This window comes from Pristis pectinata, chromosome 18 (assembly GCF_009764475.1).
Source record: "Pristis pectinata isolate sPriPec2 chromosome 18, sPriPec2.1.pri, whole genome shotgun sequence".
In the NCBI taxonomy this organism is placed as follows: domain Eukaryota; kingdom Metazoa; phylum Chordata; class Chondrichthyes; order Rhinopristiformes; family Pristidae; genus Pristis; species Pristis pectinata.
Window position 1 is genome coordinate 2,733,446 of NC_067422.1, and position 22,593 is coordinate 2,756,038.

The window sequence follows — 22,593 nt, forward strand, 5'->3', positions numbered from 1 at the left end:
GATTTTATGTACCTCTATAAGGTCACCTTCTTTGCTGTAGGACAAACAAGCCCAGCTTCTCCAATCTTTCCATGTCCATCATCCCTGGAATCATTTTAATAAACCCTTCCAGTGACTTTGCAACTTCCTGATTGTGGCTCCTCACTACACCGTCCTTGCTCCTCTCCCATCCTGGTGTACCTCTGGCCTTCAACACGAGAGTTTCCTGCCCTGCACAATTCCAATTCCCACTCCACCGCCCTGGCTGAAGACTGTTCTTGGTGCTGACTTCCAGAGTGCCTATTTGTATAAGATAATGCAAGACCAAATTTCTGTGAATGCACAAAAACTGGAATCAAACAGGAAACGCTAGAAAAGACTCAGCAGGTCGGGTAGGATCAGTGGAGAGAGAAATAGTTAATGTTTCAGGTCAGTGCCCTTCAACCAGTGCCCTTCAACCAGTGGAGAGAGAAATAGTTAATGTTTCAGGTCAGTGCCCTTCAACCAGAATGTATAAAATGGAGCAGAGAGCAAGTGCACATGGAAGGGAAGAGATTGTCCTCTCTTGCTCTGATATTCACCTTCCAATTGAGGTTGGTGTGTATTCCAGTTGACACCATCTGCGTATCCCCCAGCCTGAAAGTTCCTGCTCTTGCTCTGGTTCCTTAGTTTGTTATGAATATGTGCTTGGACATATTCAACCCCTCAAACCTGCTGCACCATTCAATACGATCATAGTTGATCCTTAGTCTTGAAGCCAGCCATTGCACAAATGCTTAGCTATTCAGTAGTCACAGTTCCATCATCTCTGAGGTCCATGGGTACACCCTCCTCTTCCCAGATGTAGACGATGAAATTGTGCACTTGGCACCGAAGCTCCTCACTGCCAAGTTACAGACCTTCAGGAGGAATGTGGTCTGTTCCTGAGTCCTTGTTATTTTTTGGTTGGGATATTGCCTTGGGATAGGGTCAGGAATGGTGTCCAGGCTGGACTGAACAGGCTGATGTAGGATGGAGTCAAGGACAGAGTCATGGTTGAGGAGGTCTCCAAAGAGTTCCTTCAGTGGGCATTGACTACCTCTCTGCCCTGGACAAGTTCACCTCCATTCTTGGCTCTGGGTGGGGTGAGGCCTCGGTTCATTGGACCATTATTGGCATTGACAGCACTGAAGAACCTGACGTGGCTGTCAGTGAGTTGCTGAGTCTCCCTGGCTCTTTCCAACCACCATCTTCTTTAGGTCCCAGGTTTCCTGCTGAAGTTCCACCTTCAGGTTTCTGTAGAACTGTTTCTTTTACCTTGAGAACTGGTGGCAGTTCCAGTCTGGGAACCTCACACTGGCTGATAGTGAGCTCTTTGATCTCCAGGTTATTCTCATCAAACCAGCCCTGGGGGGTTCTTGATACAAAACATAGAGCAGTACTGTACAGGAACAGGCCCTTCAGCCCACCATGTCTGTGCCGACAATGATACCAATCTAATTAATGCTGTCCGCCCGCACATGGTCCATACCCCTCCATTTCCTGCCTCTTCACGCGCCTGTCGAAGTGCCCCTTACACGTTGCTGTCGTATCTGCTTCTACCACTTCCATTGGCAGCAAGTTCCAGGCACGGAAAAAAACTTGCCTCACACATCTCCTTTAAACTTTCCCCCTCTCGCCTTAAAGTTATGCCTTCTAATATTTGACATTTCCACCCTGGGGAAAAAGACAGTCTATCTACACTGCCTGCGCCTCTCATAATTTTGTAAACTTCTATCAGGTCTCCCCTCAGCCTCCGAAGCTGCAGAGAAAACAACCCAAGTTTGTCCAACCTGTCCTAGGTAATACACTTCAATCCAAAGCAACATCCTCAACATCCTGGTGAACCTCTTCTGCACCCTCTCCAAAGTCTCCACATCCTTCCTGTAAGGGGGAGACCAGAACTGTACACAGTGCTCCAAATGTGGCCTAACCTAAGTTTTATAAAGTTGCAATGTGACTTCCCAACTTCTATACTCAGTACCTCAACCGATGAAGGCAAGCATGCCACATGCCTTCTTCACCACCCTATCTACCTGTGTTGCCACTTTCAGGGAACTATACTCCTTGGTCTCTCCATTCTACAACGCTCCCCAGGGCCCTGGTCATTTACTGTGTAAGTCATGGCCTGGTTTAACTTCTCAAAATGCATCACTTCACACTTGTCTGAGTTAAATTCCGACTGCCATTCCTTTGCCCACTTTCCCAATTGATCTAGATCTTGTTGTAACCTTAGACAACCTTATTCACTGTCCACTCTGCCAACTATTTTGGTGTCAGCTGCAAACTTACTAACCATGCCATATATATACCTATCCAGCTGGATGCACGAGCTCTGCCTGGAGTAAAACTGAGGCACTGGATAGGGTGCCTCCAACCCCTGGGCTCAGGACAACTGCCGTCCAACCCTGGACTCGGTGCTGAGTCCAGCGGTGGAGCAGAAGGTTGGGTGAGCTGGCACCTGACCTCCAACACGGTGCACGTTTCCACATGGTGGTGCCTGGGCAAGGCTGCTGACCACACGGTGTGTCAGTCCGTGGTGAAGAGACATTCAATCCAGGTCACTCACCTCAGTCTCTGCAGATATTTGCAAACTGAGGGGAAAAAACCTGAAAGGTATATTCAGTCATTTCCTGGACTGCAGTGGAATGATCTGCTTTACTTAATTTCCTTTTTCTTGAACCACTCTGTATTTTCTGTATCCTTTTCCCTTGAACATATCTACTACTTGCTGGTGAACAGCTCCTCAGGCACCAGTCTCATGCTTCATTTAATAGTCTAGACAGTGAGTGTTGGAAATCTATTCACGTGTGCAGAACGTCGCAAATGACCCCAGTTCTTGTCCTGGCCTGATCTCTCCCTCTCTCCCTCTCTCTCTCCCCTCTCTCCCCCTCCGCCTCTCCCCCCTCCCCTCTCCCTCTCCCTCTCCCTCTCTCCCCCTTACACTTTCACTATCTCCTGCACTCACTTCCCTGCTCCCCCTCTCACTTCCTCTCTGCCAGCCTCACCCCCTCCTAGAACCATAAAACTGTTACCACACAGAAGGATGCTGCTGGGTCCACCGAGTCCACCTTTGTTCTCGCTAAGACCAACATGTTGGTGGAGTGGTGCAGCGGTTACCAGTGCTGCTTCACCGTTCCAGAGAGCTGTGTTGTGTTCTCCCTGTGACTACATGGGTGCTCCCATTTCCCCGGGTGCTCCCATTTCTTCCCACATCCCAAGGTGATGCCAGTTGGTTGGTAGCTGGCCTTGGTGTTGGTGGGTGTGAGACAATCAGGAGTGAGTTGATGGGGGTGTGAGGGGAAGGAACGAGATTGGTGTAGGTGTGTGCTTGGTGGGTGTGGACACAGTGGGCTAAAGGGCTGTTTCCGTGCTGTCTGACTCTATGGTTAAGTCCCAGAAGTTCCATTCCCTGCCCTTCCCCCATATTCTCGCTCAGGTGCTTCTCCAATTCATTTTTTGAAAGCTTTGACTTATTCTCTTTCCACTGTTCCTCCAGGCAGTGAGTTCCAAATCCCAACACTTTTTTGCAAAAAGGGCTTTCTTCATATCTGCCTTGTATCTGTTCTCCAGAATCCTGAGTTTGTGCACCTTGATTCTTGAACCATCTGGTAATGGGAGCATTCCTCTATTTGTCCTAACTGACCCAGCCCTGATTTTGTACATGTCCGTCAGATCTCCCCTCACCAACCCCCCGACTCCCACAGCTGCCTAGACTACACCTCCTCCTACCCTCTGCCTTTCAGTTAGTCCGTCTCTGCCTCATCTGTTCTGTAGGTGAAGTCTTCCACTCCAGGACATCTGAGATGTCCTCCTTTTTCAGGAAACAGAGCCTTCCCTCCCACAGTGGTTGATGGAGCCCTCACCCACATCTCCTCCATTTCCCGCACTTCTGCTCTCATAAGACCTCACCCCCAGACAGAAGAGGGATAGAGTTCGCTTGGTCCTTACCTTTCACCTCACCAGCCTCACCCCTCCCCATCACATCCCTATACCAGCCATCGCCCCTCTGCACTCTCTGCCCTGATGCAGGGTCTCGGCTCGAAACCACGACCATCCTTCTGCCTCCACAGATGCTGCCTGGCCCGCTGAGTTGCTCCAGCAGTTGGTTTTTTGCAAGGAGATTAGCAAAGTTGTCTCGGGGAAATTGCCAAAAGGAAGCGGAGATAAAAGTGGTGTGTCCACCTCTTTCACTGTTCTGTGTTTTCCTCAGGATGAGTTGGCAGAGTCGCTGAAAAGCAGGAAGCAGCTGAGCGAGGATTTGCAGAAAGTCAGACAGGTAAGGAGGGTGCGTGCGCTCACTCACTCTCACACACAACACACGCTACATACACACACACATGCGTGCCACATACACACACATGTGCCACATACACACGCACACACCCACTCACATAGCATACGTTATAGACAGCAGCTGCGACAGTATTGCCCAGTGGGCAGCCTGGGGTCACAGCACACAATGGCCTGCTGCCCACTGAGCAACCCTGGGCACTGTACAGTGGGTGTCACTGAATGACAGGGAATTTGTGCTGTTGCGCCAACCTGGCCCCATCCCCGACCTCCTTTGCTTCAGTCTGTTTTCACTGCTGTCTGTTCCAATGGAGTGAAAGCCGCTTAAGCGTGTGCAGAAGAGTGAGGCCTGGGAGCCACGGTATCTCACTCCACATTATCCCCATCCTTCCTCACTGTAAGAGCTGTTCAGCCAGAGACCCACGCGTTTCTTATTTTCCAGTTTCTGCTTTGGCTGTTGCCCACGTTGAATTTCACCCTTCCTGGACCGGCACATTCTCCAGATCCCTCTACAGTTCTCCAGCTGCATCACTGGATGTGCACCTTCTGAGCTTTGCACCGTGGGATCGCACAATGCAGGCGATGGGTCAGTGCAGTTTGGTGCTGCTAGGCGTGTGGTTTGACAGAGCCAGTGTTGTTAGAATGGTGGGAGAGGCAGCCAAGTGATGTAAGGTGGTCCAAGCAAGGAGATTTGGTGGAGACAAGGTGTTGGCTGTGCATGTTTTTTTGGGTTGCTTCAATGGACCCTCTCCATGCTTGAAATAGTGATAATCTCTCAGCAGTAGGGTATGGATGAGATACCAAGGATGGATCTGCCAGATCATCTCCAGTGTGTCAGCAGAGAGTGTTTTGAAGATGTGCTGCCACAGCTCGCTCAGCTGGGTGATGGTAGAAGGCAAGCTGTTCGAACCATGTAAGATGCCATTAGTTGTTCAATTTAATCACTGCACAATTGGCAGCTCTGTCTACAGCTGCTGGGATATTGAGTTCTGGCATTCCCTCCCTAAACCTCCCCCCACGTCTCTCTTTTTGCTTCTTTAAATCCCACCTGTTGGAACCAGTTTTGCCCAGGCTGTGGCTTGATGTCAGTTTTAATTTCGTATCATTCTTGTGGAGCACTTTGGGATGCTTTACTCCATTATAGGTGCTATGTAAATGCAGCTTGTTGTTAGAACGTTAGCCTAAAGCAGGCAAGACTCTTCAACAGGCTGAGTAGGTTGGAGACGGGGCTGCTCAGGGTCTACTTGCAGCAGACCAGGCTGTATTGCCCAACTAATCCATGGACACACAAGAGACTGCAGATGCTGGAATCTGGAGCAATGACCAGTCTTCCTACACCTCCATCCCCCTTCAGGAAGGTCCTAAAGCCCTCTGCTTCTTACAACGAAGATCCACTCAGTTCCCCTGCACTAACACTCTTATCTGCCTGGCTGAACTTGTTCTTACCCTCAACAACTTCTCTTTTGACTCCTCCCACTTTCTGCAAATCAAAGGTGTAGCCGTGGGCAGCCGTATGGGCCCCAGCTATGCCTGTCTGTTTGTTGGCTGCATGGAACAGTCCCCGTTCCAAATCTTCTCCAGTACCACTCCCCAACTCTTTGTCCATTACATTGATGGCTGCATTGGTGCTGCTTCCTGCACCCATGCAGAACTCATCAACTTTATCACCTTCACCACCAACTTCCACCCTGCTCTCAAACTCACGTGGACCATATCTGATACTTCTCTTCCTTTCCTAGATCTCTCTGTCTCCATCTCCAGGGGACAGACTATCCACTGAGATTTACCAGAAACCCACTGACCCCCACAGCGATTTGGACTACACCTCTTCTCACTGTGTCTCTTACAAGGATGCCATTCTTTTTTTTGCAGGGTTTTGACCTGAAGCGTCGATGATTCCTTTTTCCTTGCAGATGCTGCTCGACCCACTGAGTTCCTCCAGCAGATTGTGTGTTGCTCTAGTCTATACCCGTGCTTCTGTTTGACAGGAGTCCTCCTTACAATCCTCCTCAAGTCCTCGTTTAGCATATCTTAGCGCTCATTTTAAAACTGGATCGACCCTGATGTTGAAACAGCATATGCAGATTCAGTGACTGAGTTATAAACAGAGCACAGTGGTTGTACCAAATACTCCAAAGGGAAACCATTAGCAGTGACAAATATTCATTATTTTTTCTTCTGTATTGTAAAGTAATGCTTCAGATTTTAATGACCTGCTGTCCAAAAAGCCCAATTCCTACTTAACGATTTTTTTAAATGAATTCGAATGATCATTCAGGATCCATGTAAGGCATGAGTGCTGTAACCCTTCCTTCTGGAATTTAAGTGACCAGGACATCTGACTGCTGACTGAAACAGGACACTCTGCCTTTGACCTCATCGTGAGCTCTGGTGAAGCTCCACATGAGCTCAAGAAACTGCACCTCATCTCACTTGGCACGTTGCAACTTTTGGGATAATGATGAGTTCAACGGTTTCGGACCACCAGCTGTTCCAAAGCTGCAGCTCACACCTCCAGCATTCCTGTTTCTTTGCTTCCTTCTCCTTGCATCTCAGATTTCATTCTCCTCTAAAGATGAACTCTTGATCTCCCAATCTACCTCGTCATGGCCCTTTGCATCTTATTTGTCTGCCTGCACTGCACTTTCTCTGTAACTGTGACACTTTATTCTGCATTCTGTTTTCTTTTTACTACCTCGATGTACTTGTGTATGGAATGATCTGTCTGGATGGCATGCAGACAAAAGCTTTTCACCGTATCTCGGTACATGTGACAATAATAAACCAGTGCCAATATTTACAGCTCCCCAGATGCACCTTCTATGGGAGGGGTAATTGGGCGCAGACTTAGCTTCACCCACCCTCTCCCAAGCAGCAGCACCACCTCTCACGTCATCCAATCTCTCCCAGCCACTACTCTATCGCCAACCTTCCCTTTTGTTCTCTTTCTCCTTTCACTGGAACTTTAAAAACTATTACATCTCTAACTTTCCCCAGCTCCTCATCAACTGGAAACACTGACCAAGTTTTTGTCTCTCTGCAGATGCTGGCATGGTCTCATTCTCTGCCAGGCTTGCTGGCTTCTTTCCTGGTCATTCCAAGTAAAACTCTGTGAAATGGGCTTTGTAGTTTCATAGAGCATAGAACAGTACAGCACAGTACAGGCCCTTTGGCCCACAGTGTTGTGCCGACATCTTATCCTGCTCTAAGATCTATCTAATCCTTCCCTCCCACTGAGCCCTCCTTTTCTCTATCAATCATGTGTCTATCTAAGAGTCTCTTAAATGTCCCTAATGTATCTGCCCCCACAACCTCTGCCGGCAGTGTGTTCCACGCACCCACCACTCTCTGTGTAAAAGAACTTACCCCCTGACATTCCCCTTATACTTCCTTCATAATGTCGAGGTGACAGCGTTCTGCACCGCTGGTCGAGCATGTGTGTCATTTTGTGATCAACTTGCTCTCCCCATGTCATATCCCATAATTAATGAACTTGCCCACACAATACCCTACATACCACACTGTAAACCAAGCAACAGCTAAATCGGACAGCCAGGATCTCCCGGTGGCCAGCCATTTTAATTCCACTTCCCATTGCCACACCGACGCGTCTGTCCACGGCCTCCTCCACTGCCGAGTGGAGGTCAGATGCAGATTAGAGGAACGGCACCTCACATTCCGCCTCGGTCGTCTCCAACCTGACGGCATCAACATCAAGTTCTTAACTTCCAGTAACCACTCCCCTCAGTCCCTTCCTTGTCCCACTGGTACCATCACCCTTCACTTTCCCACCCTCACCCTCTCCATCACCCACACACTCCTCCCTCCCGTTCCCCTCCCCACCTCCTTCCCTTTACTCCATGGCCACCGTCCCTCCTATCAGATTCCATCTTCTTCAGCCCGTTGTCACTTCTACCAATCGCCTCCCAGCTTCTTGTATCATTCCACTTGCCCCCCCCATCAGGATCCACCTATCACCCGCCAGCTCTTGCTCCACCTTCCCCCCCCCCCACCCTTTTATACCGGCCATCTCCCCCTTTCTTTCCAGTCCTGATGAAGGGTCTCGACCCCGAAACGTCGACTGTCCATTTCCCTCCACAGATGCTGCCCGACCCACTGAGTTCCTCCAGCTCCTGTGTGTTGCTCCAGATCTCCAGCATCCGCAGTTTGTGTCTCCAATAGCTAACTCACCAGTCACCATGCAGTACTCCATGTGCTACCACACACTGGGCATGCCCACCGTTACCTCTATATCCTGAAAATATTACACACTTTCCACTTTGGACTGTGCACTATCATTATCTTCTGTCATCTTTTAAATTCGTATTTTTGGGGATTTGGGTGTCAGTGGAACGACATTATTCATTTTTCATCCCAAGCTGCCTTCTTGAATCATTGCAGCCCTTCTGGTGAAGGTACTGCCACGATGTTCTTGGTTTGGGGCAGTTCTAGGATTTAGACCCAGTGATCCTGAAGGAGCAACAACGTAGTTCCAGTCAGAGTGGTGTACAACTTGGAGGGGGATCTGCAGGTGGGGGTGTACCAGTGTACCTGCCGTCATTGTCATTGCTGCTGACAGAGCTGTGGTTTAGGGAGGTGCCGTTGGGAATGGCCTGTGTTAGTAGTTGCAGTGGATGGTGTACACTGCAGGCACTGTGTGCCACAGCTGGAGGGAGTGATTGGGGTGGGGCATGGAGTACTAATCAATTGGGCTAATTTATCCCAGATGGTGTTGAGCTTTTTTGAGAATCATTGGAGCTCTACTTGTACAGCCAAATGGACCTATTGTACTGGAGAGACAGGAGACTGCAAACACTGGAATCTGGAGCAAAAAATAAAATGCTGGAGGAACTCGTCAGGTCAGGCAGCATCTGTGGAGGGAAATGGACAGTCCACATTTTGAGTCAAGACCCTTCATCTGGACTGGAAATGGTCAGCCAATGTTTTGGGTCGAGACCCTTTATCTAGGCCAATTATGCTATTGATTTGTGCCTTGTGAATGGTGGAAAGGCCTAGGGGCATCAGGAGATGGGTCAGTTACAGGAGAATACCCAGCCTCTTACCTGCCCTGCTAGTCACTGTATTTATGTGGCTGGTCCAGTTGAGTTTCTGATTGATGGTGACCTCCCCCCATGCCACCCAGGATGTTTATGGTGTGGGATTAGCTATGGTAATGCCAATAAATATCAAGGATAAACGTCCGGACTCTCTCTTGTTGGAGATGATCTTTGCCTGTTGTTTTTTGTGGCTTGAATGTTACTTGCCACTTATCCGTCCATACACAAGTGTATAAGTCTTGCTGTCTGCTTCTTATCCCATGGAGTTACGAATGGAATTGAACAGTGTGCAGTCATCAGTGAACATCTCCACTTCTGACCTTCTGATGGAAGGAAGGTCATTGAGGAAGCAGCTGAAGATGGTTGGGCCCAGGGCACTGCCCTGAGGAACTCCTGCAGTAAATGTCCTGGGGCTGGGATGATTGACGACCAACAACCAGAACCATCTTCCTGTGTGTGAGGCCTGACACCAGCCGCTGGAGTGCGGTCCCTTTGGTGCCTGTTGATTTCAGTTTTACCCGGGTTCCTTGATGCCACACTCGGACAAATGCTGCCGATGTCGAGGGCAGCTCCTCTCCTTGTTTGATCCAAGGCTGTGATGGAGCTGACTGGCCCTGATGAAATCCAAACTCTGCATGAATGAGCAGGTTATTGCTAAGTGCTGCTTGATGGCACTGTCGATGACAGCATCCGTCACTTGCTGATGATTGAGGGGAGACTGATTGGGCAGTAATTAGCCGGATTGGGTTGTCCTTTACATGGACAGGACATACCTGGGCAATTTTCCACATAATCTGGTAGATGCCAGTGTTGTAACTGTACTGTAATAGCTTGGCTAATGGCCCGACTAGTTCTGGAGCACAGGTCTTAGAGTGCTGCAGCCAGGCTGTTGTATAACAGTATCTTCCTGGTACGTTGTCCTCTGCAGAATGCAGCCTGGCTGTACGTCATGCTGCATATAATTCAAACCACATTCACGAAACGCAGGAAGGATGCACTGGGCTGTGTTTACTGCAGGTGTAGGTGCTGGATCGTGCTGTGTATGCCTTGTGTATATTATGCGGGTGTCTCTATAAGCTGCAACTGATGTAGATCCTTGATGCATAAATGAAAAATTAAGATTTCTCTAGCATCTGACTGCGGTCACCCAGAGCAAATGGCAAACGTTTAAACTCATTGCGTGACTCACAAATAGGGGGTGGCACGGTTCGCACAGCCTTTGCCAGCAACCCGAGTTCAATCCTGACTGTGGGTGCTGTCTGTGTGGAGTTTGCACGTTCTCCCTCTGACAGTGTGGGTTTCCCCCGGGTGCTCCGGTTTCCTCCCACATCCCAAAGACAGTCAGGTCGGTAGAATAATTGGTCATTGTAAATTGTCCCTAGTGAGTAGGCAAATAGTAGAATCTAGTGGTAGTTGGTGAGACCATAGAGAAAGCACAGCAATGCACTCCTGTACAAAATGCCAGTTGTCATAAGAGTCATACAACACAGAAGCACTCCCTTTGGCCCAACTGGTCCATGCCGACCAAGATGCTCCATCCAAGCAAGTCCCATTTGCCAGTGTTTGGCCCATAACCTTCTAAACCTTTCCGATCCATGGACCTGTCCAACAGTCTTTTGAAAGTTGTTATTGTACCTGCCTCAAGCACTTCCTCTGGCAGCTCGTTCCACATGGACACCACCCTTTGTGTAAACAAAAAAGTTGCCCTCAAATTCCTATTACATCTTTACATCTTTCCCCTCTCACCTTAAACCTAAGCTCCCTAGTTCTTGATTCCCCAACCCTGGGAAAAAGACGGAGTGCATTCGCCCTGTCTGTGCCCCTCATGTATTTACGAAGCACGCTTCACAATCTCAGGAGGCCCCAAAGTACTTTGGAACAGAGGTGCTGCAGAAGGTGATCACAGTTGCTGTGGAAATTCAGCAACTGATTTTGCACACAGCAAGATCCCATTACCAGCATTGTGATGTTTCTTTGTTGATATTTGAGCATTGGAGGATCAACATTGGCCGGGTCACAGGAGAGACTTGCCCCTATTGTCTTCAAAACCACGGCCATGGGAATCATAATGCTCACCTTATAGGGCAGATGGGGCCTCAAACTAACATCTCATCAGAGAGGTGGAATGTCTGACAGCGTGGTGCTCCCATGTCACTGCTCTGGAGTGTCACAGTCTGCATCTCACTCTCAAGTCTGTGGAATGGGACATGAATGTATAACCCAGGAGTGAGAGAGCTCCCCACTGATTCACAATTGAGCCCATTAACGCTGACACAATGCTTTGGTTTAACCACCTGAATGTAAAGTTGCAGTTGCTGTTGTGCAGCCACATCAGCCTCATGTGCTTCCACAGTCAGCCGTAGCTTCTCTGCAAGCAAGCGCTCTCATGCATAAAACATCACAGTAAGTGGCAGAGTAAACAGGCAGAGAGCTAAATCCCTGCAGGGACGTGACTGTTTTTTCATGTTCAGATTGCTGAAGAACACAAACTGATGGTAAAACAAAACAGATGTGAACCAGAGACTATGGCTAGCTCTGTGTAAAGAACTCAAAACTCACAAAACACCGTTTAGCAATAATCACAATCGCACAAACAAGGTGTAGCTGTGCCTACTTGGAGATGGGAGCAGGGTGTTTATTGTGTTCCAGTTGTCTGTTAATGCACCAGGAATGTCAAATGGAATTTCCTTTCCTCAGAACAGCGGTGAGCGTGCAAAGCAGCTTCCTGTTGTTGACCGTGCAGGTTCCTGGCTTCTTGCAGCAGGCCTTGGGGGAACAGTCGTGCATCCGTCCCTCTGGACTGTTGCCCTTCCTTGCTGCACGCCGTGGCTTCGGCTCTCCCCAAACTGAGCAACCTTTTCAGAAAGTGTGCAGCACACCAAGGCCATTTGCCTCCTCTGCTCTGTGCTACACTCCGAGCAGGCCTCCTTCTCCTCCTCTTCTCCCATCGCCATCCCCTCCTTTCCTTTGCTCTCATGTTTGTTCAGCTTCTCCACTTTTCCACCATTCCCTGTGGGAGTGCATCCTCATGAAGTCTCTTGCGGAATACTGACTGGATTTGTTTGTGATTTTTCTTGTATTCAAGGATCTTGTTCTGGATTTTTCTGCAAGTGGAAACATCTCGACACCCACCCCATCAGAGCAGCTCAGAATCTTATCTCACTGCTCCCCTTCGGTTGAGAATGCTTGCTCCCATTCAGCTGATGGGTGTAAGCTCTCAGCTCTTGCACAGTGTGAGATTGACCATGATATGACCCCACCATGGCTGGCACTGATTGGCTCCCTTCCAGAATCTGGAAGAGCTGAAAATGTCAATGATACTCTAGAGTTACCCCATCCCGTGGGCAGCACAGTGGTGCAGCTCGTAGTTGCTGCCTCACAGCACCGGAGACCCAGGTTCAATCCCTCTGGTGTGTTGAATTTGCATGTTCCCCCTGTGACTATGTGGATGCTTCCTATTCCTCCCACGTCCCAAAGACGTGCGGGTCGGTAGGTTAATTGGCCACAGTGAGATGCCCTTAGAGTGCTGGTGAGTGGCAGAATCTGTGGGCAGTTGATAGGAATTTGGGAAGAATATAAAATGGGATTGTATGTAGGATCGGTGTTTGATAGTTGGTGGAGACTTGATGGGCTGAAGGGCCTGTTTCCGTGCTGTATCTCTCAATCACTTCCATGTTTGTGGGGACTTGCTGTGCACACAATATCTCTGTCATCCCTACATTATAACTGACACTGCATTTCAAGACCGATTTCATAGGCTTTGGGACATCCCAAGGTGGTGAAAGATGCCACAGAAATGCAGTCTTGAAGAAGGGTCTCAACTGGAAATGTTGACTGTCCATTTCCCTCCACAGATGCTGCCTGACCTGCTGAGTTCCTCCAACTTTTTATGTGTTGCTACAGGAATGCAAGGTAGTTTCCACTTTTCCAACGTGCTCCTGGCTCCTGCCACTCATTCCTGGAGCTCCCTCCCCAGCAGCACAGTGGGAGCAGCTTCACCAGAAGGACTGCAGTGGTTGAAGAAGGCAGCTCACCCCCACCTTCTCAGAGGGCAGTTAGGGACGGGTAACAAGCTGCTTTGCCAGCAAAAACCCAAATTCCAAAAGCAAATTGAAAATACAAGCACATTGTATAATTCCAAACCAATCACACGAACCGTGAAGATGGTTATCTGGAATTACAGGGGGATCTTGATCAGCTGGGTCAGTGGTCTGAGGAATGGCAAATGGAGTTTAATTCGGATAAGTGTGAGGTGTTTCATTTCGGGAAGGCAAATCAGGGTAGGAATTTCACAGTGAACGGTAGGGCCCTGGGGGGTGTTGTAGGAACAGAGGGACCCAGGACTACAGGTACATGATTCCTTGAAAGTGGTGTCACAGGTAGACAGGACGGTGAAGAAGGCGTTTGGCATGCTGGCCTTCATCAGTCAGGGCACTGAGTACAGAAGTTGGGACATTGTGTTGCAGTTGTACAAGTCGTTGGTGAGGCTGCATTTGGAATATTGAGTTCAGCTTTGGTCACCCTGCTATAGGGAAGATGCCATTAAACTGGAGAGAGTGCAGAGAAGATATATGAGGGTGTTGCTGGGACTCGAGGGACTGAGTTATGGAGAGAGGTTGAGCAAGCTGTGACTTTGGAGTGTAGGAGAATGAGGGGTGACCTTATGGAGGTGTATAAAATTACAAAAGGATGAATGTGCAGAGTATTTTTCCTAGAGTTGGGGATCAAGAACTTATAGGTTTAAGGGGAGGGATTTAATAGGAACTTGAGGGGCAACTTTTTCGCCGAGAGGGTGGTCAGTGTATGGAACGAGTTGCCAGAGGAAGTGGGTGAGGCAGGTACATGAACAACTTTGGAATGGTACTTGGACAGGTACATGGATAGGAAAGATTGAGAGGGATACGGGCCAAATGCAGACAAATGGGAGCTTAGATGGACATCCTGGTTGGCATGGATGCGTTGGGCCGAAGGGCCTGTTTCTTTGCTGCATTACTCTATGACTCTATAACGTAGAAAGTCAATGGCAAGTAAATCAGCTTTGCTCAAGAATGAAGTTTTGATTGGCTGAGCACATTACCAGCAAAGGCCAAAGCAATTTCATAAAGAAGCGACGGCAATAGAGCCATCGAGCAATACAGCACGGATACAGGCCCGTCGGCCCAACCAGTCCATGCTGACCACGGTGCCCACCCAGCTAGTCCCAACTTCCTGCGTTCGGCCCATATCCCTCTAGGCCCTGCCCCTCCATGTACCTATCCAAGTGCTTCTTCAGTGATGCTGGATGGCCTTACATGGTGTGGTGGTTACACAGCTAAGTCCAGAGATGTTCCAGTAGCCTTGGGCTGCCGCTGTTGTGTACAGTGCAGTAAACCAATAGAACAGAGTGTTGCCAGTTGAAGCTGAAGCTTCAAATGCTGATAATCTAGAATAAAAATGGGAAATGCTGGCAAACCCAGCAGGCCTGTCACCGTGCAAAAAGGGAAAAGACAGGTTAATGATTTGGGTGGAGGCTGTTTATTCAAACTGTCTGTCAGGCCTTTCAGAAAGGTCCACACCTGACACACGAAGCAACCTTTCCCCTTTTCAGATGGTGACAGGGGATCTGCACTTCTCTCCTTCACATTGTTCACCTCCCACACACACATTAAATAAATGGAAATGCAGCTCTTTATCAAACTGCAGGACATCCCAAAATGTGTTATAACCAGTGGAACTATATTAATGCAAGAAAGTGTGTGGCCATTTTGCACACAGCAAGATTCCACAAACAGTAATAGGAGAAGTGACTTAATAATGTGTTGGCAACAGCTGAGTGCAAGTGCTTCAGTGTGTTGGTGTGTGTAAGCGTGTGCCCAGTGTGTGAGCGTGTCGGTGTGTAAGTATGTGTGTCCCAGAATATGACTGTGTTGGTATGCAAGTGCATGTGCCCCAGTGTGTGTGTGAGTGTGTAAGTGTGTGCGCCCCAGTGTGTGAGTGTGTTGGTGTGTCAGTGTGTGTGCCCCAGTGTGTGAGTGTGTTGGTGTGTGCATCCTGGTGTGTGGGTGTGTCGGTGTGTGAGTGTAAGTGTGTGCGCCCCAGTGTGTGTGTGTTGGTGTGTCAGTGTGTGTGCCCCAGTGTGTGAGTGTGTTGGTGTGTGCGTCCTGGTGTGTGGGTGTGTCAGTGTGTGCGCCCCAGTGTGTGGGTGTGTGTGCCCCGGTGTGTGAGTGTCTGTAAGTGTGTGTGCCCCAGTGTGTCGGTGTGGGTGTGTGTGCCCCAGTGTGTGAGTGTGTGTGCCCCAGTGTGTGGGTGTATGTGCCCTGGTGTGAGTGTGTTGGCGTGAACACGCTCCATTGCTAACGCTCCCTTTCTCCTCTCCCTGGTCCCAGGAGGCAAAGAGCGCGGTTGAGGAGGGCCGTTGCCTGCGGAGCCGGGTCCACCTTGCTGAGGCAGCACAACGGCAGGCACGGGGCATGGAGATGGACTACGAGGAGGTGATCCGCCTGCTGGAGGCTGAGATCACGGAGCTCAAAGCTCAGCTGGCAGATCAGCACGGGCAGACCAAGGCAAGAAAGAATGTGGTCCCTGGTTACTGTAGCAACAGGGTGGTCACCGTGCCACGTCCTGTAATCATTAAGTGCTCAGTCAAGGCAGCAAAGTAGGTCAGAGCCTGTCAGTGCTTTCCATGACTATTCAGAGGAAGTCAAGCAAGAGACTCGATGTGACTGCTCTACCACTCGAGCGAGCCATTAACACAGGCCAGGCCAGCTCTGCACCTCCAACGGGGTCACTCACCACACAGCTTTTCCCAAGTAATTGTGGACAAGTTTGCCCTGTTTCCTCCCTTCATTTAAAGGGGGAGTCTGTGTCAACTGCTTGAGCCTGTAGAACTGTTCCTTGCAGCTCCTGTGAACCCTGAGCCACAGACACAGTGAGGCCAAACTCGTGATTGTCCCCGAGCAGCTAGTGGAGCTTGGACCTTCTCTACCCGTCATCCATCTCAGGCAGGGAGTAGACGCTGGCCACACACACATACTGCTAACTAATTTAAACAAAGGTCACAAGCCACTGTGAATCGGTCAGCTGTGTGGGCCAGTGGTGCCACAGCTGAGACTCAGCCATGTTGGTGAAGAAGTCATTTGGCACACTTGCCTTCATCGGTCAGGGCATTGAGTTGGGATGTCACGTTACACTTGCACAAGATGTTGGTGTGGCCACATTTGGAGCACTGTGTGCAGTTCTGGTCGTCCTGCTATAGAAAGGATGTCACTAAACTGGAGAGGATGCAGGAAAGATTTGTGAGGATGTTACTGGGACTGGAGAGTCTGCGTTATAAGGAGACGCTGGATAGGGTTTGGAGTGACGTGTCAGATCGCGGAGAGGCAGGAGGAGGCAGTTCCATTCCCTGAACTGGCTCAGCTGTGGTCTTGTGGCCCCTGCATTTTAGTCCCAGATGTTGTGAGCATTGGGAGAACAACCCCTCTGGTTGGGGAGTGGCGGGGTGGGGTGGTGGTGTTGCTTCTCTCTCGTCAAGTTTCAGAGTGTGACGTGCCAGCACACTCACAGCACGGACTTCTGGGGATGGACATGGGGCTGGCAGTCCTGGAGGAGGGGGTCGTGAGTTAATGACCAGAGGACCAAGGGTGTACTGAGCCCATGACTGAACCCCAGTGACCCTGACCCCTCCCGTGATCCTGAACCCCCAGTGAACCTGTCCCCCCTCACCATGCCCCCCCATTGTGACTGACCCCAGCCAGTGACCCTCAACACCCCTTCTCCGTGACCCTGAACCCCCCCCTTCACCCTGCACCCTATAGTGACTCTGACCTCCCCCATGACATTGACCCCCAATGAAACTGAAGCCCCCAATGACCCGGAACCCCTTCACCTTGCCCCCCATGGTGACTCTGACCCCCCCACACCTCCCCCCCCCCCCGACCCTCAAGAGTAGCCCATCCTCTGTCATCTGACGTGCTCTTCCGACCAGGGAGATTCCGAGCAGCAGATCAAGGACCCACAGAGGATGGTCACACTGTGGATATCTGTTCCACAAACGGTCACTAATGCTGGGTCGGTCGTTCAGTTTACACCTGAAATCAGTAAATTTCTGTTCACAACAGGTTTTTAGGGCCAAGGAGTAAAGATGGGAGGTCAGGTCACAGTAGGTGCTGGAACAGGCCTGAGGGGCCGAGTGGCCTCCTGCTCTTCCTGCATTCCCAGGTTTGCTCTCTCACTGTCCTGCTGCAGATTGCCAGTTCACGAGCTGGTTGGTAGGACGGGGAGGACCAGTGTGCACGGAGACAGCGGGAGCTTGCTGGCAAGAAATTCCAGCCACCGTTCTGAGGGCAAGAACCTCAGAGAGTCACACAGCTCGAGAACAGGCCCTTCGGCCCAACTTGTCCATGCTGACCAAGTTGTCAAACTGATCTACTCCCATTTGCCTATGTTTGGCCCATATCCCTCTAAACCTTTCCTATCGATGTACATTTCTAAATGTCTTTTAGAAGTTATAATTGTACTTGTCTCTACAGCTTCCTCTGGCAGCTCGTTCCATACACCCAGCACCCTCTGTGTGGAAAAAGTTGCCCCTTGGGTCCTTTTTAAATCTTTCCCCTCTCTCCTTAAACCTATGCCCTCTAGGTTTGGACTTCCCTACCCCAGGGGAAAGATTTTGGCTTTTCACCTTATCTATGCCCCTCATGATTTTATAAACCTCAACAAGGTCACCCCTCAGTCCCCTATGTTCCAGGGAAAACAATCCCAGCCTATCCAGTGTCTCCTTATAACTCAAACCCTCCAGTCTCAGTAACATCCTCACAAATCTTTCCTGCATCCTCTCCAGTTTAGTGACATCCTTTCTATAACAGGACGACCAGAACTGCACGCAGTGCTCTAAATGTGGCCACACCAACATCTTGTGCAAATGTAACATGACGTCCCAACTCAATGCCCTGACCGATGAAGGCAAGCGTGCCAAATGACTTCTTCACCACCCTGTCTAACTGTGTCACCACTTTCAAGGAACTATGTACCTACACCCCTAAGTCTCTCTGTTCTACAACACTCCCCAGGGCCCTGCCACTTACTGTGCCGGTCCTGCCCTAATCTGTCTTAGCAAAATGCAACACCTTGCATTTATCGGAACATTTATCTGTCCCAGAGTAGAATGATACATGGATGGCTTTATCTCTTTAACTCCTACCATCCCATACTCTGTGATTGGGCTGGGGAATGATGAACAGCTCATTCAGTTGGTTTGTTGGATCTGTGGAACTGTAACCAGCATTGGGAGAGTCGTTTCAGGAGCAGAGCTTTCCTGAATCCAGCGAACAAAGTCTGGATGTGAAAGTGTAACGAGAGCAAGCAGGCACTGACAGTATAATTGTGTCCGTACTGCAGGATGACACCCAGGACCTGAGAAAGCGAATCGCTGTCCTCGATTGCCAGCTGCGGAAGTCGGAGATAGCAAGGAAAACCTTCGAAGTGTCCACTGAGAAACTGCTGCAGTTTGTAGAGGTACCGTCCTCTCATCGCACAGAAGTCTTCATGTACAAAAGTATTTGTACACTGACCCTGGGTATATACGGATTGATAACACAGTTTTATACTGACCCTGGGTATCTCTGTGTACCTACCAGTAACACAGTTATACACTGACCCTGGGTATATAGAGACCAGTAACAGTTGTATACTGACCCTGGGTATCACTGTACAGACCAGTAACAGTTATATACTGATCCTGAGTACCTCTCGACATGGAACCGAGGTACCTTTATTTTCAGACCCTGGATATCTGTTTACACAGACCGGCACTATTTTTATATACAAACCCTCGAGGAGCATTAACACCACCATGGACCAGTCCAGCCAAATGGCCTGTTCCTGTGCTGCAAGTACCCTGTAATTTGATGTTAGACCTTCCCCTTCCAGTGGATGTGTTAATGCCCTCGTGCTGACTGTAACACATGCTTCTCTGTTTATCTCCAGATGGTTCATGAGCTGCTCACAGAGAGCCCGGCTGCTCCAACTAATGTCTGGTACGTAAACACAATATTGTGATCAAAGGGAAGCGTGTCATGAAATGGGGCTGTGCTCAGCGCTGTGACACACAGCCTGGGGTCTTCACAGGGTGCAGAGAGTGAAACCCAGCTCTGCTGAGAGAGGGCAAGGAGGAGGGACAGTGTGACTGCTGTTCACTTCCATTCATAGTCCAGTTCCCTGTTGCCACCGACTGTCAGTCCGGGGGTTTCTATAGATGGACTGAGAGAATTGTGGACTGCAATAGCTTCGCTCGGATGAACGATTTCATCAAAAGTCATGGACAGTGGAACCTCATGCAGACTCATTACTGTGATAGTTACACCTCCACCTTCAGGACTGTACACAGGGCAAATTAACACTTGCTTCACCCAAAAACCTCTCCCACCAAAGAATCTAATGATAGTCATAGAGTTGTATAGCACAGAGACAGGCCCTTCAGCCCGACTCCTCCCTGCTGACCATAATGCCGAATTACACTAGGCATGCATTAGGCACCTACCCTCTATTCCTTTCCTATTCCAGTACCTGCCCAAACACCAATCTGCCTCCACCAACACCTCAGGCAGCTTATGTTATAGAACCAGCACCTTCTGTGTGGAAAAACTTACTCCTCCAATCTCCTTTAAATTTCTCCTCTTTCACCTCAAACCTGTGCCCTCTAATTTTAGACCCTCCCGCTCCAGGAAAAACTTAAACCCTGTTGCCTCTCTAATTGAGCTCTTTAGTATGATCACTTTGCAGGCCTTTTGTCTTCTAAGATAAGATATCTTGATTAGTCACATGTACATCGAAACACACAGTAAAATGCATCTTTTGCGTAGAGCGTTCTGAGGGCAGCCCGCAAGTGTCACCACGCTTCTGGCGCCAACATAGCATGCCCACAACTTCCTAACCTGTACATGTTTGGAATGTGGGAGGAAACCGGAGCACCCAGAGGAAACCCATGCAGACTCATGGAGAACGTACAAACTCCTTACAGATAGCGACGGGAATTGAACCCCGGTCACTGGTTCTGTAATAGTGTTACGCTAACTGCTACACTACCATGCCTGCCCTATTCCTGCACCTGGGATTCTGGAGTCATTCTAATCGCTCCACATTAACTCAACCAGACCAACCACAGTGACTTCCACTGACTGCCTTCACGTTTTATTTCTGTTCAAGGGGCATGTATGCTTCTCTCTCTCATCCTCCTGTGGGGTGACTTCAATGCAGCCTGACTCGAGTGACTCTGGGCTGAGTTTCTCTATAAGCCATCAGGAGGCGGTCAGCCCATCCTGCCATTCAGACACAACGCTAATGTTCAAGGGTCTGATTATAAGTCTTAAACCCACTCGAGCAAGTAGGAATTCCATCAAATTAACATTTAATTTTATGCCCCTCCAATGCCAATGAGTAGCATTTGACGATTCCTGTCTAGCTGGCTGAATGTGCCTGGCTCTCAATGGATGGCCCTTATGATCTATGGAGAATGGTACAAGGAGAATGGGGCTTGATCTGGGTCCAACATCTCACCCTGGTTCCTGTGTGTATTGGTCCTTGTGATGAAGCACTGGACTTTTCAGTGTTCATGTTCTGAGCACTGTCCCTTTCCCTGCATCATCCAGTGTTGGCAAAAGGTCACCACAATGCAGCCATGAAGGAGTCATCCCGTGATTCCAGGCTTGGTCCTCAATCTGCACTGGTGCCCACACCCAGCTTGTGCCACTGGGGTACACTGGCACCTTCACCACCCAAGTCTGCAGCCCCTGTCAAGGCTGAAGGTGACAAGAAAGTTGGGGAGATTTGGACAACCAGGTTATGGCCAACGTGCTGAAGAAGAGGAGGCTGAGATGCTCTGCCGCCTACAAGACTTTGTCTGCAGTAAGGTAGACCCTTGCCCCTTTACCTCTTGAGCAAGTGGGTTGGAGAAAGGAATGCAAGGGGGTGGGTGGTGGGGTAGGCTGTTAGGCAGCGGATGGGATGGGGTGATGGAGGATTTGGTGTCAGGCAGCAGAGGACATTGGCAGCAAGGAGAGAGTCAGGGTGATCAGTTGCAAAGGAAAATTAAAGAAGATGCCTACCTGCCTGAAGATGGATGCCTCTGAGTCTCCAGCAGTGACTCTTAACGAACGTCCAGGCAGGTCTCAAGCTGCCACTTTCTGCTGGCCTTGTACGTGAGCTAAAACTTTGCACAAGTGATCTGACACCACGTAACGTAACCTCCCTCACCCAGCAGGCTCCAGCAACCCGTGTGCCTTGTGCGTGGCAGTGCCAGAAACAATCTTGGTCCTTGACCCTCCTCTCTGACCCAAGAGGTTGGGCAGTCCTCCTCGTAGGGCCTTACACCATGCCAGCACTTCCCACACAGCACTTCCTAGTCAAGTAAGTACTTCAGTGATGTAGTTACTGTTGTAAAAAAGGGAACATGACAACCAGTCTGCCCAGAGCAAGCTTCAACAGAGCTGTACCCACCAGCGAACCTATTTGTAGTGATGTTTGTTCAGGGATAAATATTGCCTGACAAAAATGCTGAGCCTCCTACTTCCTAATTTCTCACTGCTTTGGTACAGTGCCAAGAGGCAGCAGTTTCTTCCAACACCTCCTCGCTCTCCGTCAGAAGAATCACGCCATGGAATTTTGTGTCCATCTGAGAGGAGATAGGGCCTCGGTTTAACATCTTGTCCAACACTTCCAACAAAGCAGTACTCTCTCTGCGAGACTGGAGCATCAGCAGAGACACTGTATGCAAGTCTCCGCAGTGGGACTTGAGCCCAGAAACCTTTGACCACAAGACCTGACTAATGTCTTGGAGCCAAACATTTTATTGCATTAACTCCAAAAGGTCTCCTGAAAAGTTGCTTTCTAAGAAATTACCACAATCAATGCAGCCTTAGGAGGATCTAAAATAAATAAAATAAATTACTTTTAAAAGAAGTGAATTTTGTTACAGCTAATTGATTCACGCAGCCAGATCCATCAAAACACATAATAAATTATGGTCCTGAATGTCAGTTTTTCCTAACCATGATTGAAGGAGAAATTTGTCAAGTAGTTTCATCCACCACCCTAAGCATTCACTCCGTCCACCACCAGTACACGGTGCACGCCAGCTACAAGAGGTTCTGTAGTTACTGACCCAGGCTACTCTGCCAGCACCTCCCAAACCAGCAATCTCTACCGTAACGAACACCACCACCTGCAGCTTCCCCTCCAAGACACTCAACCTCCAAACTTGGAAATCTATCAC

General features: G+C 49.4%; 1 protein-coding gene across 1 annotated transcript in view; it reads left to right on the top strand.

Annotated features, from left to right (window-relative positions):
• stxbp4 (syntaxin binding protein 4) overlaps positions 1-22,593 on the top strand; it is a 119,639-nt gene that overhangs the window by 59,642 nt on the left and 37,404 nt on the right. Inside the window, exons 16-19 of the mRNA XM_052033315.1 lie at positions 4,211-4,276; positions 15,713-15,889; positions 18,723-18,839; positions 19,311-19,360. Of these exons, the coding sequence (XP_051889275.1) occupies positions 4,211-4,276; positions 15,713-15,889; positions 18,723-18,839; positions 19,311-19,360 (410 nt within the window). The remainder of the gene's footprint in view (positions 1-4,210; positions 4,277-15,712; positions 15,890-18,722; positions 18,840-19,310; positions 19,361-22,593) is intronic.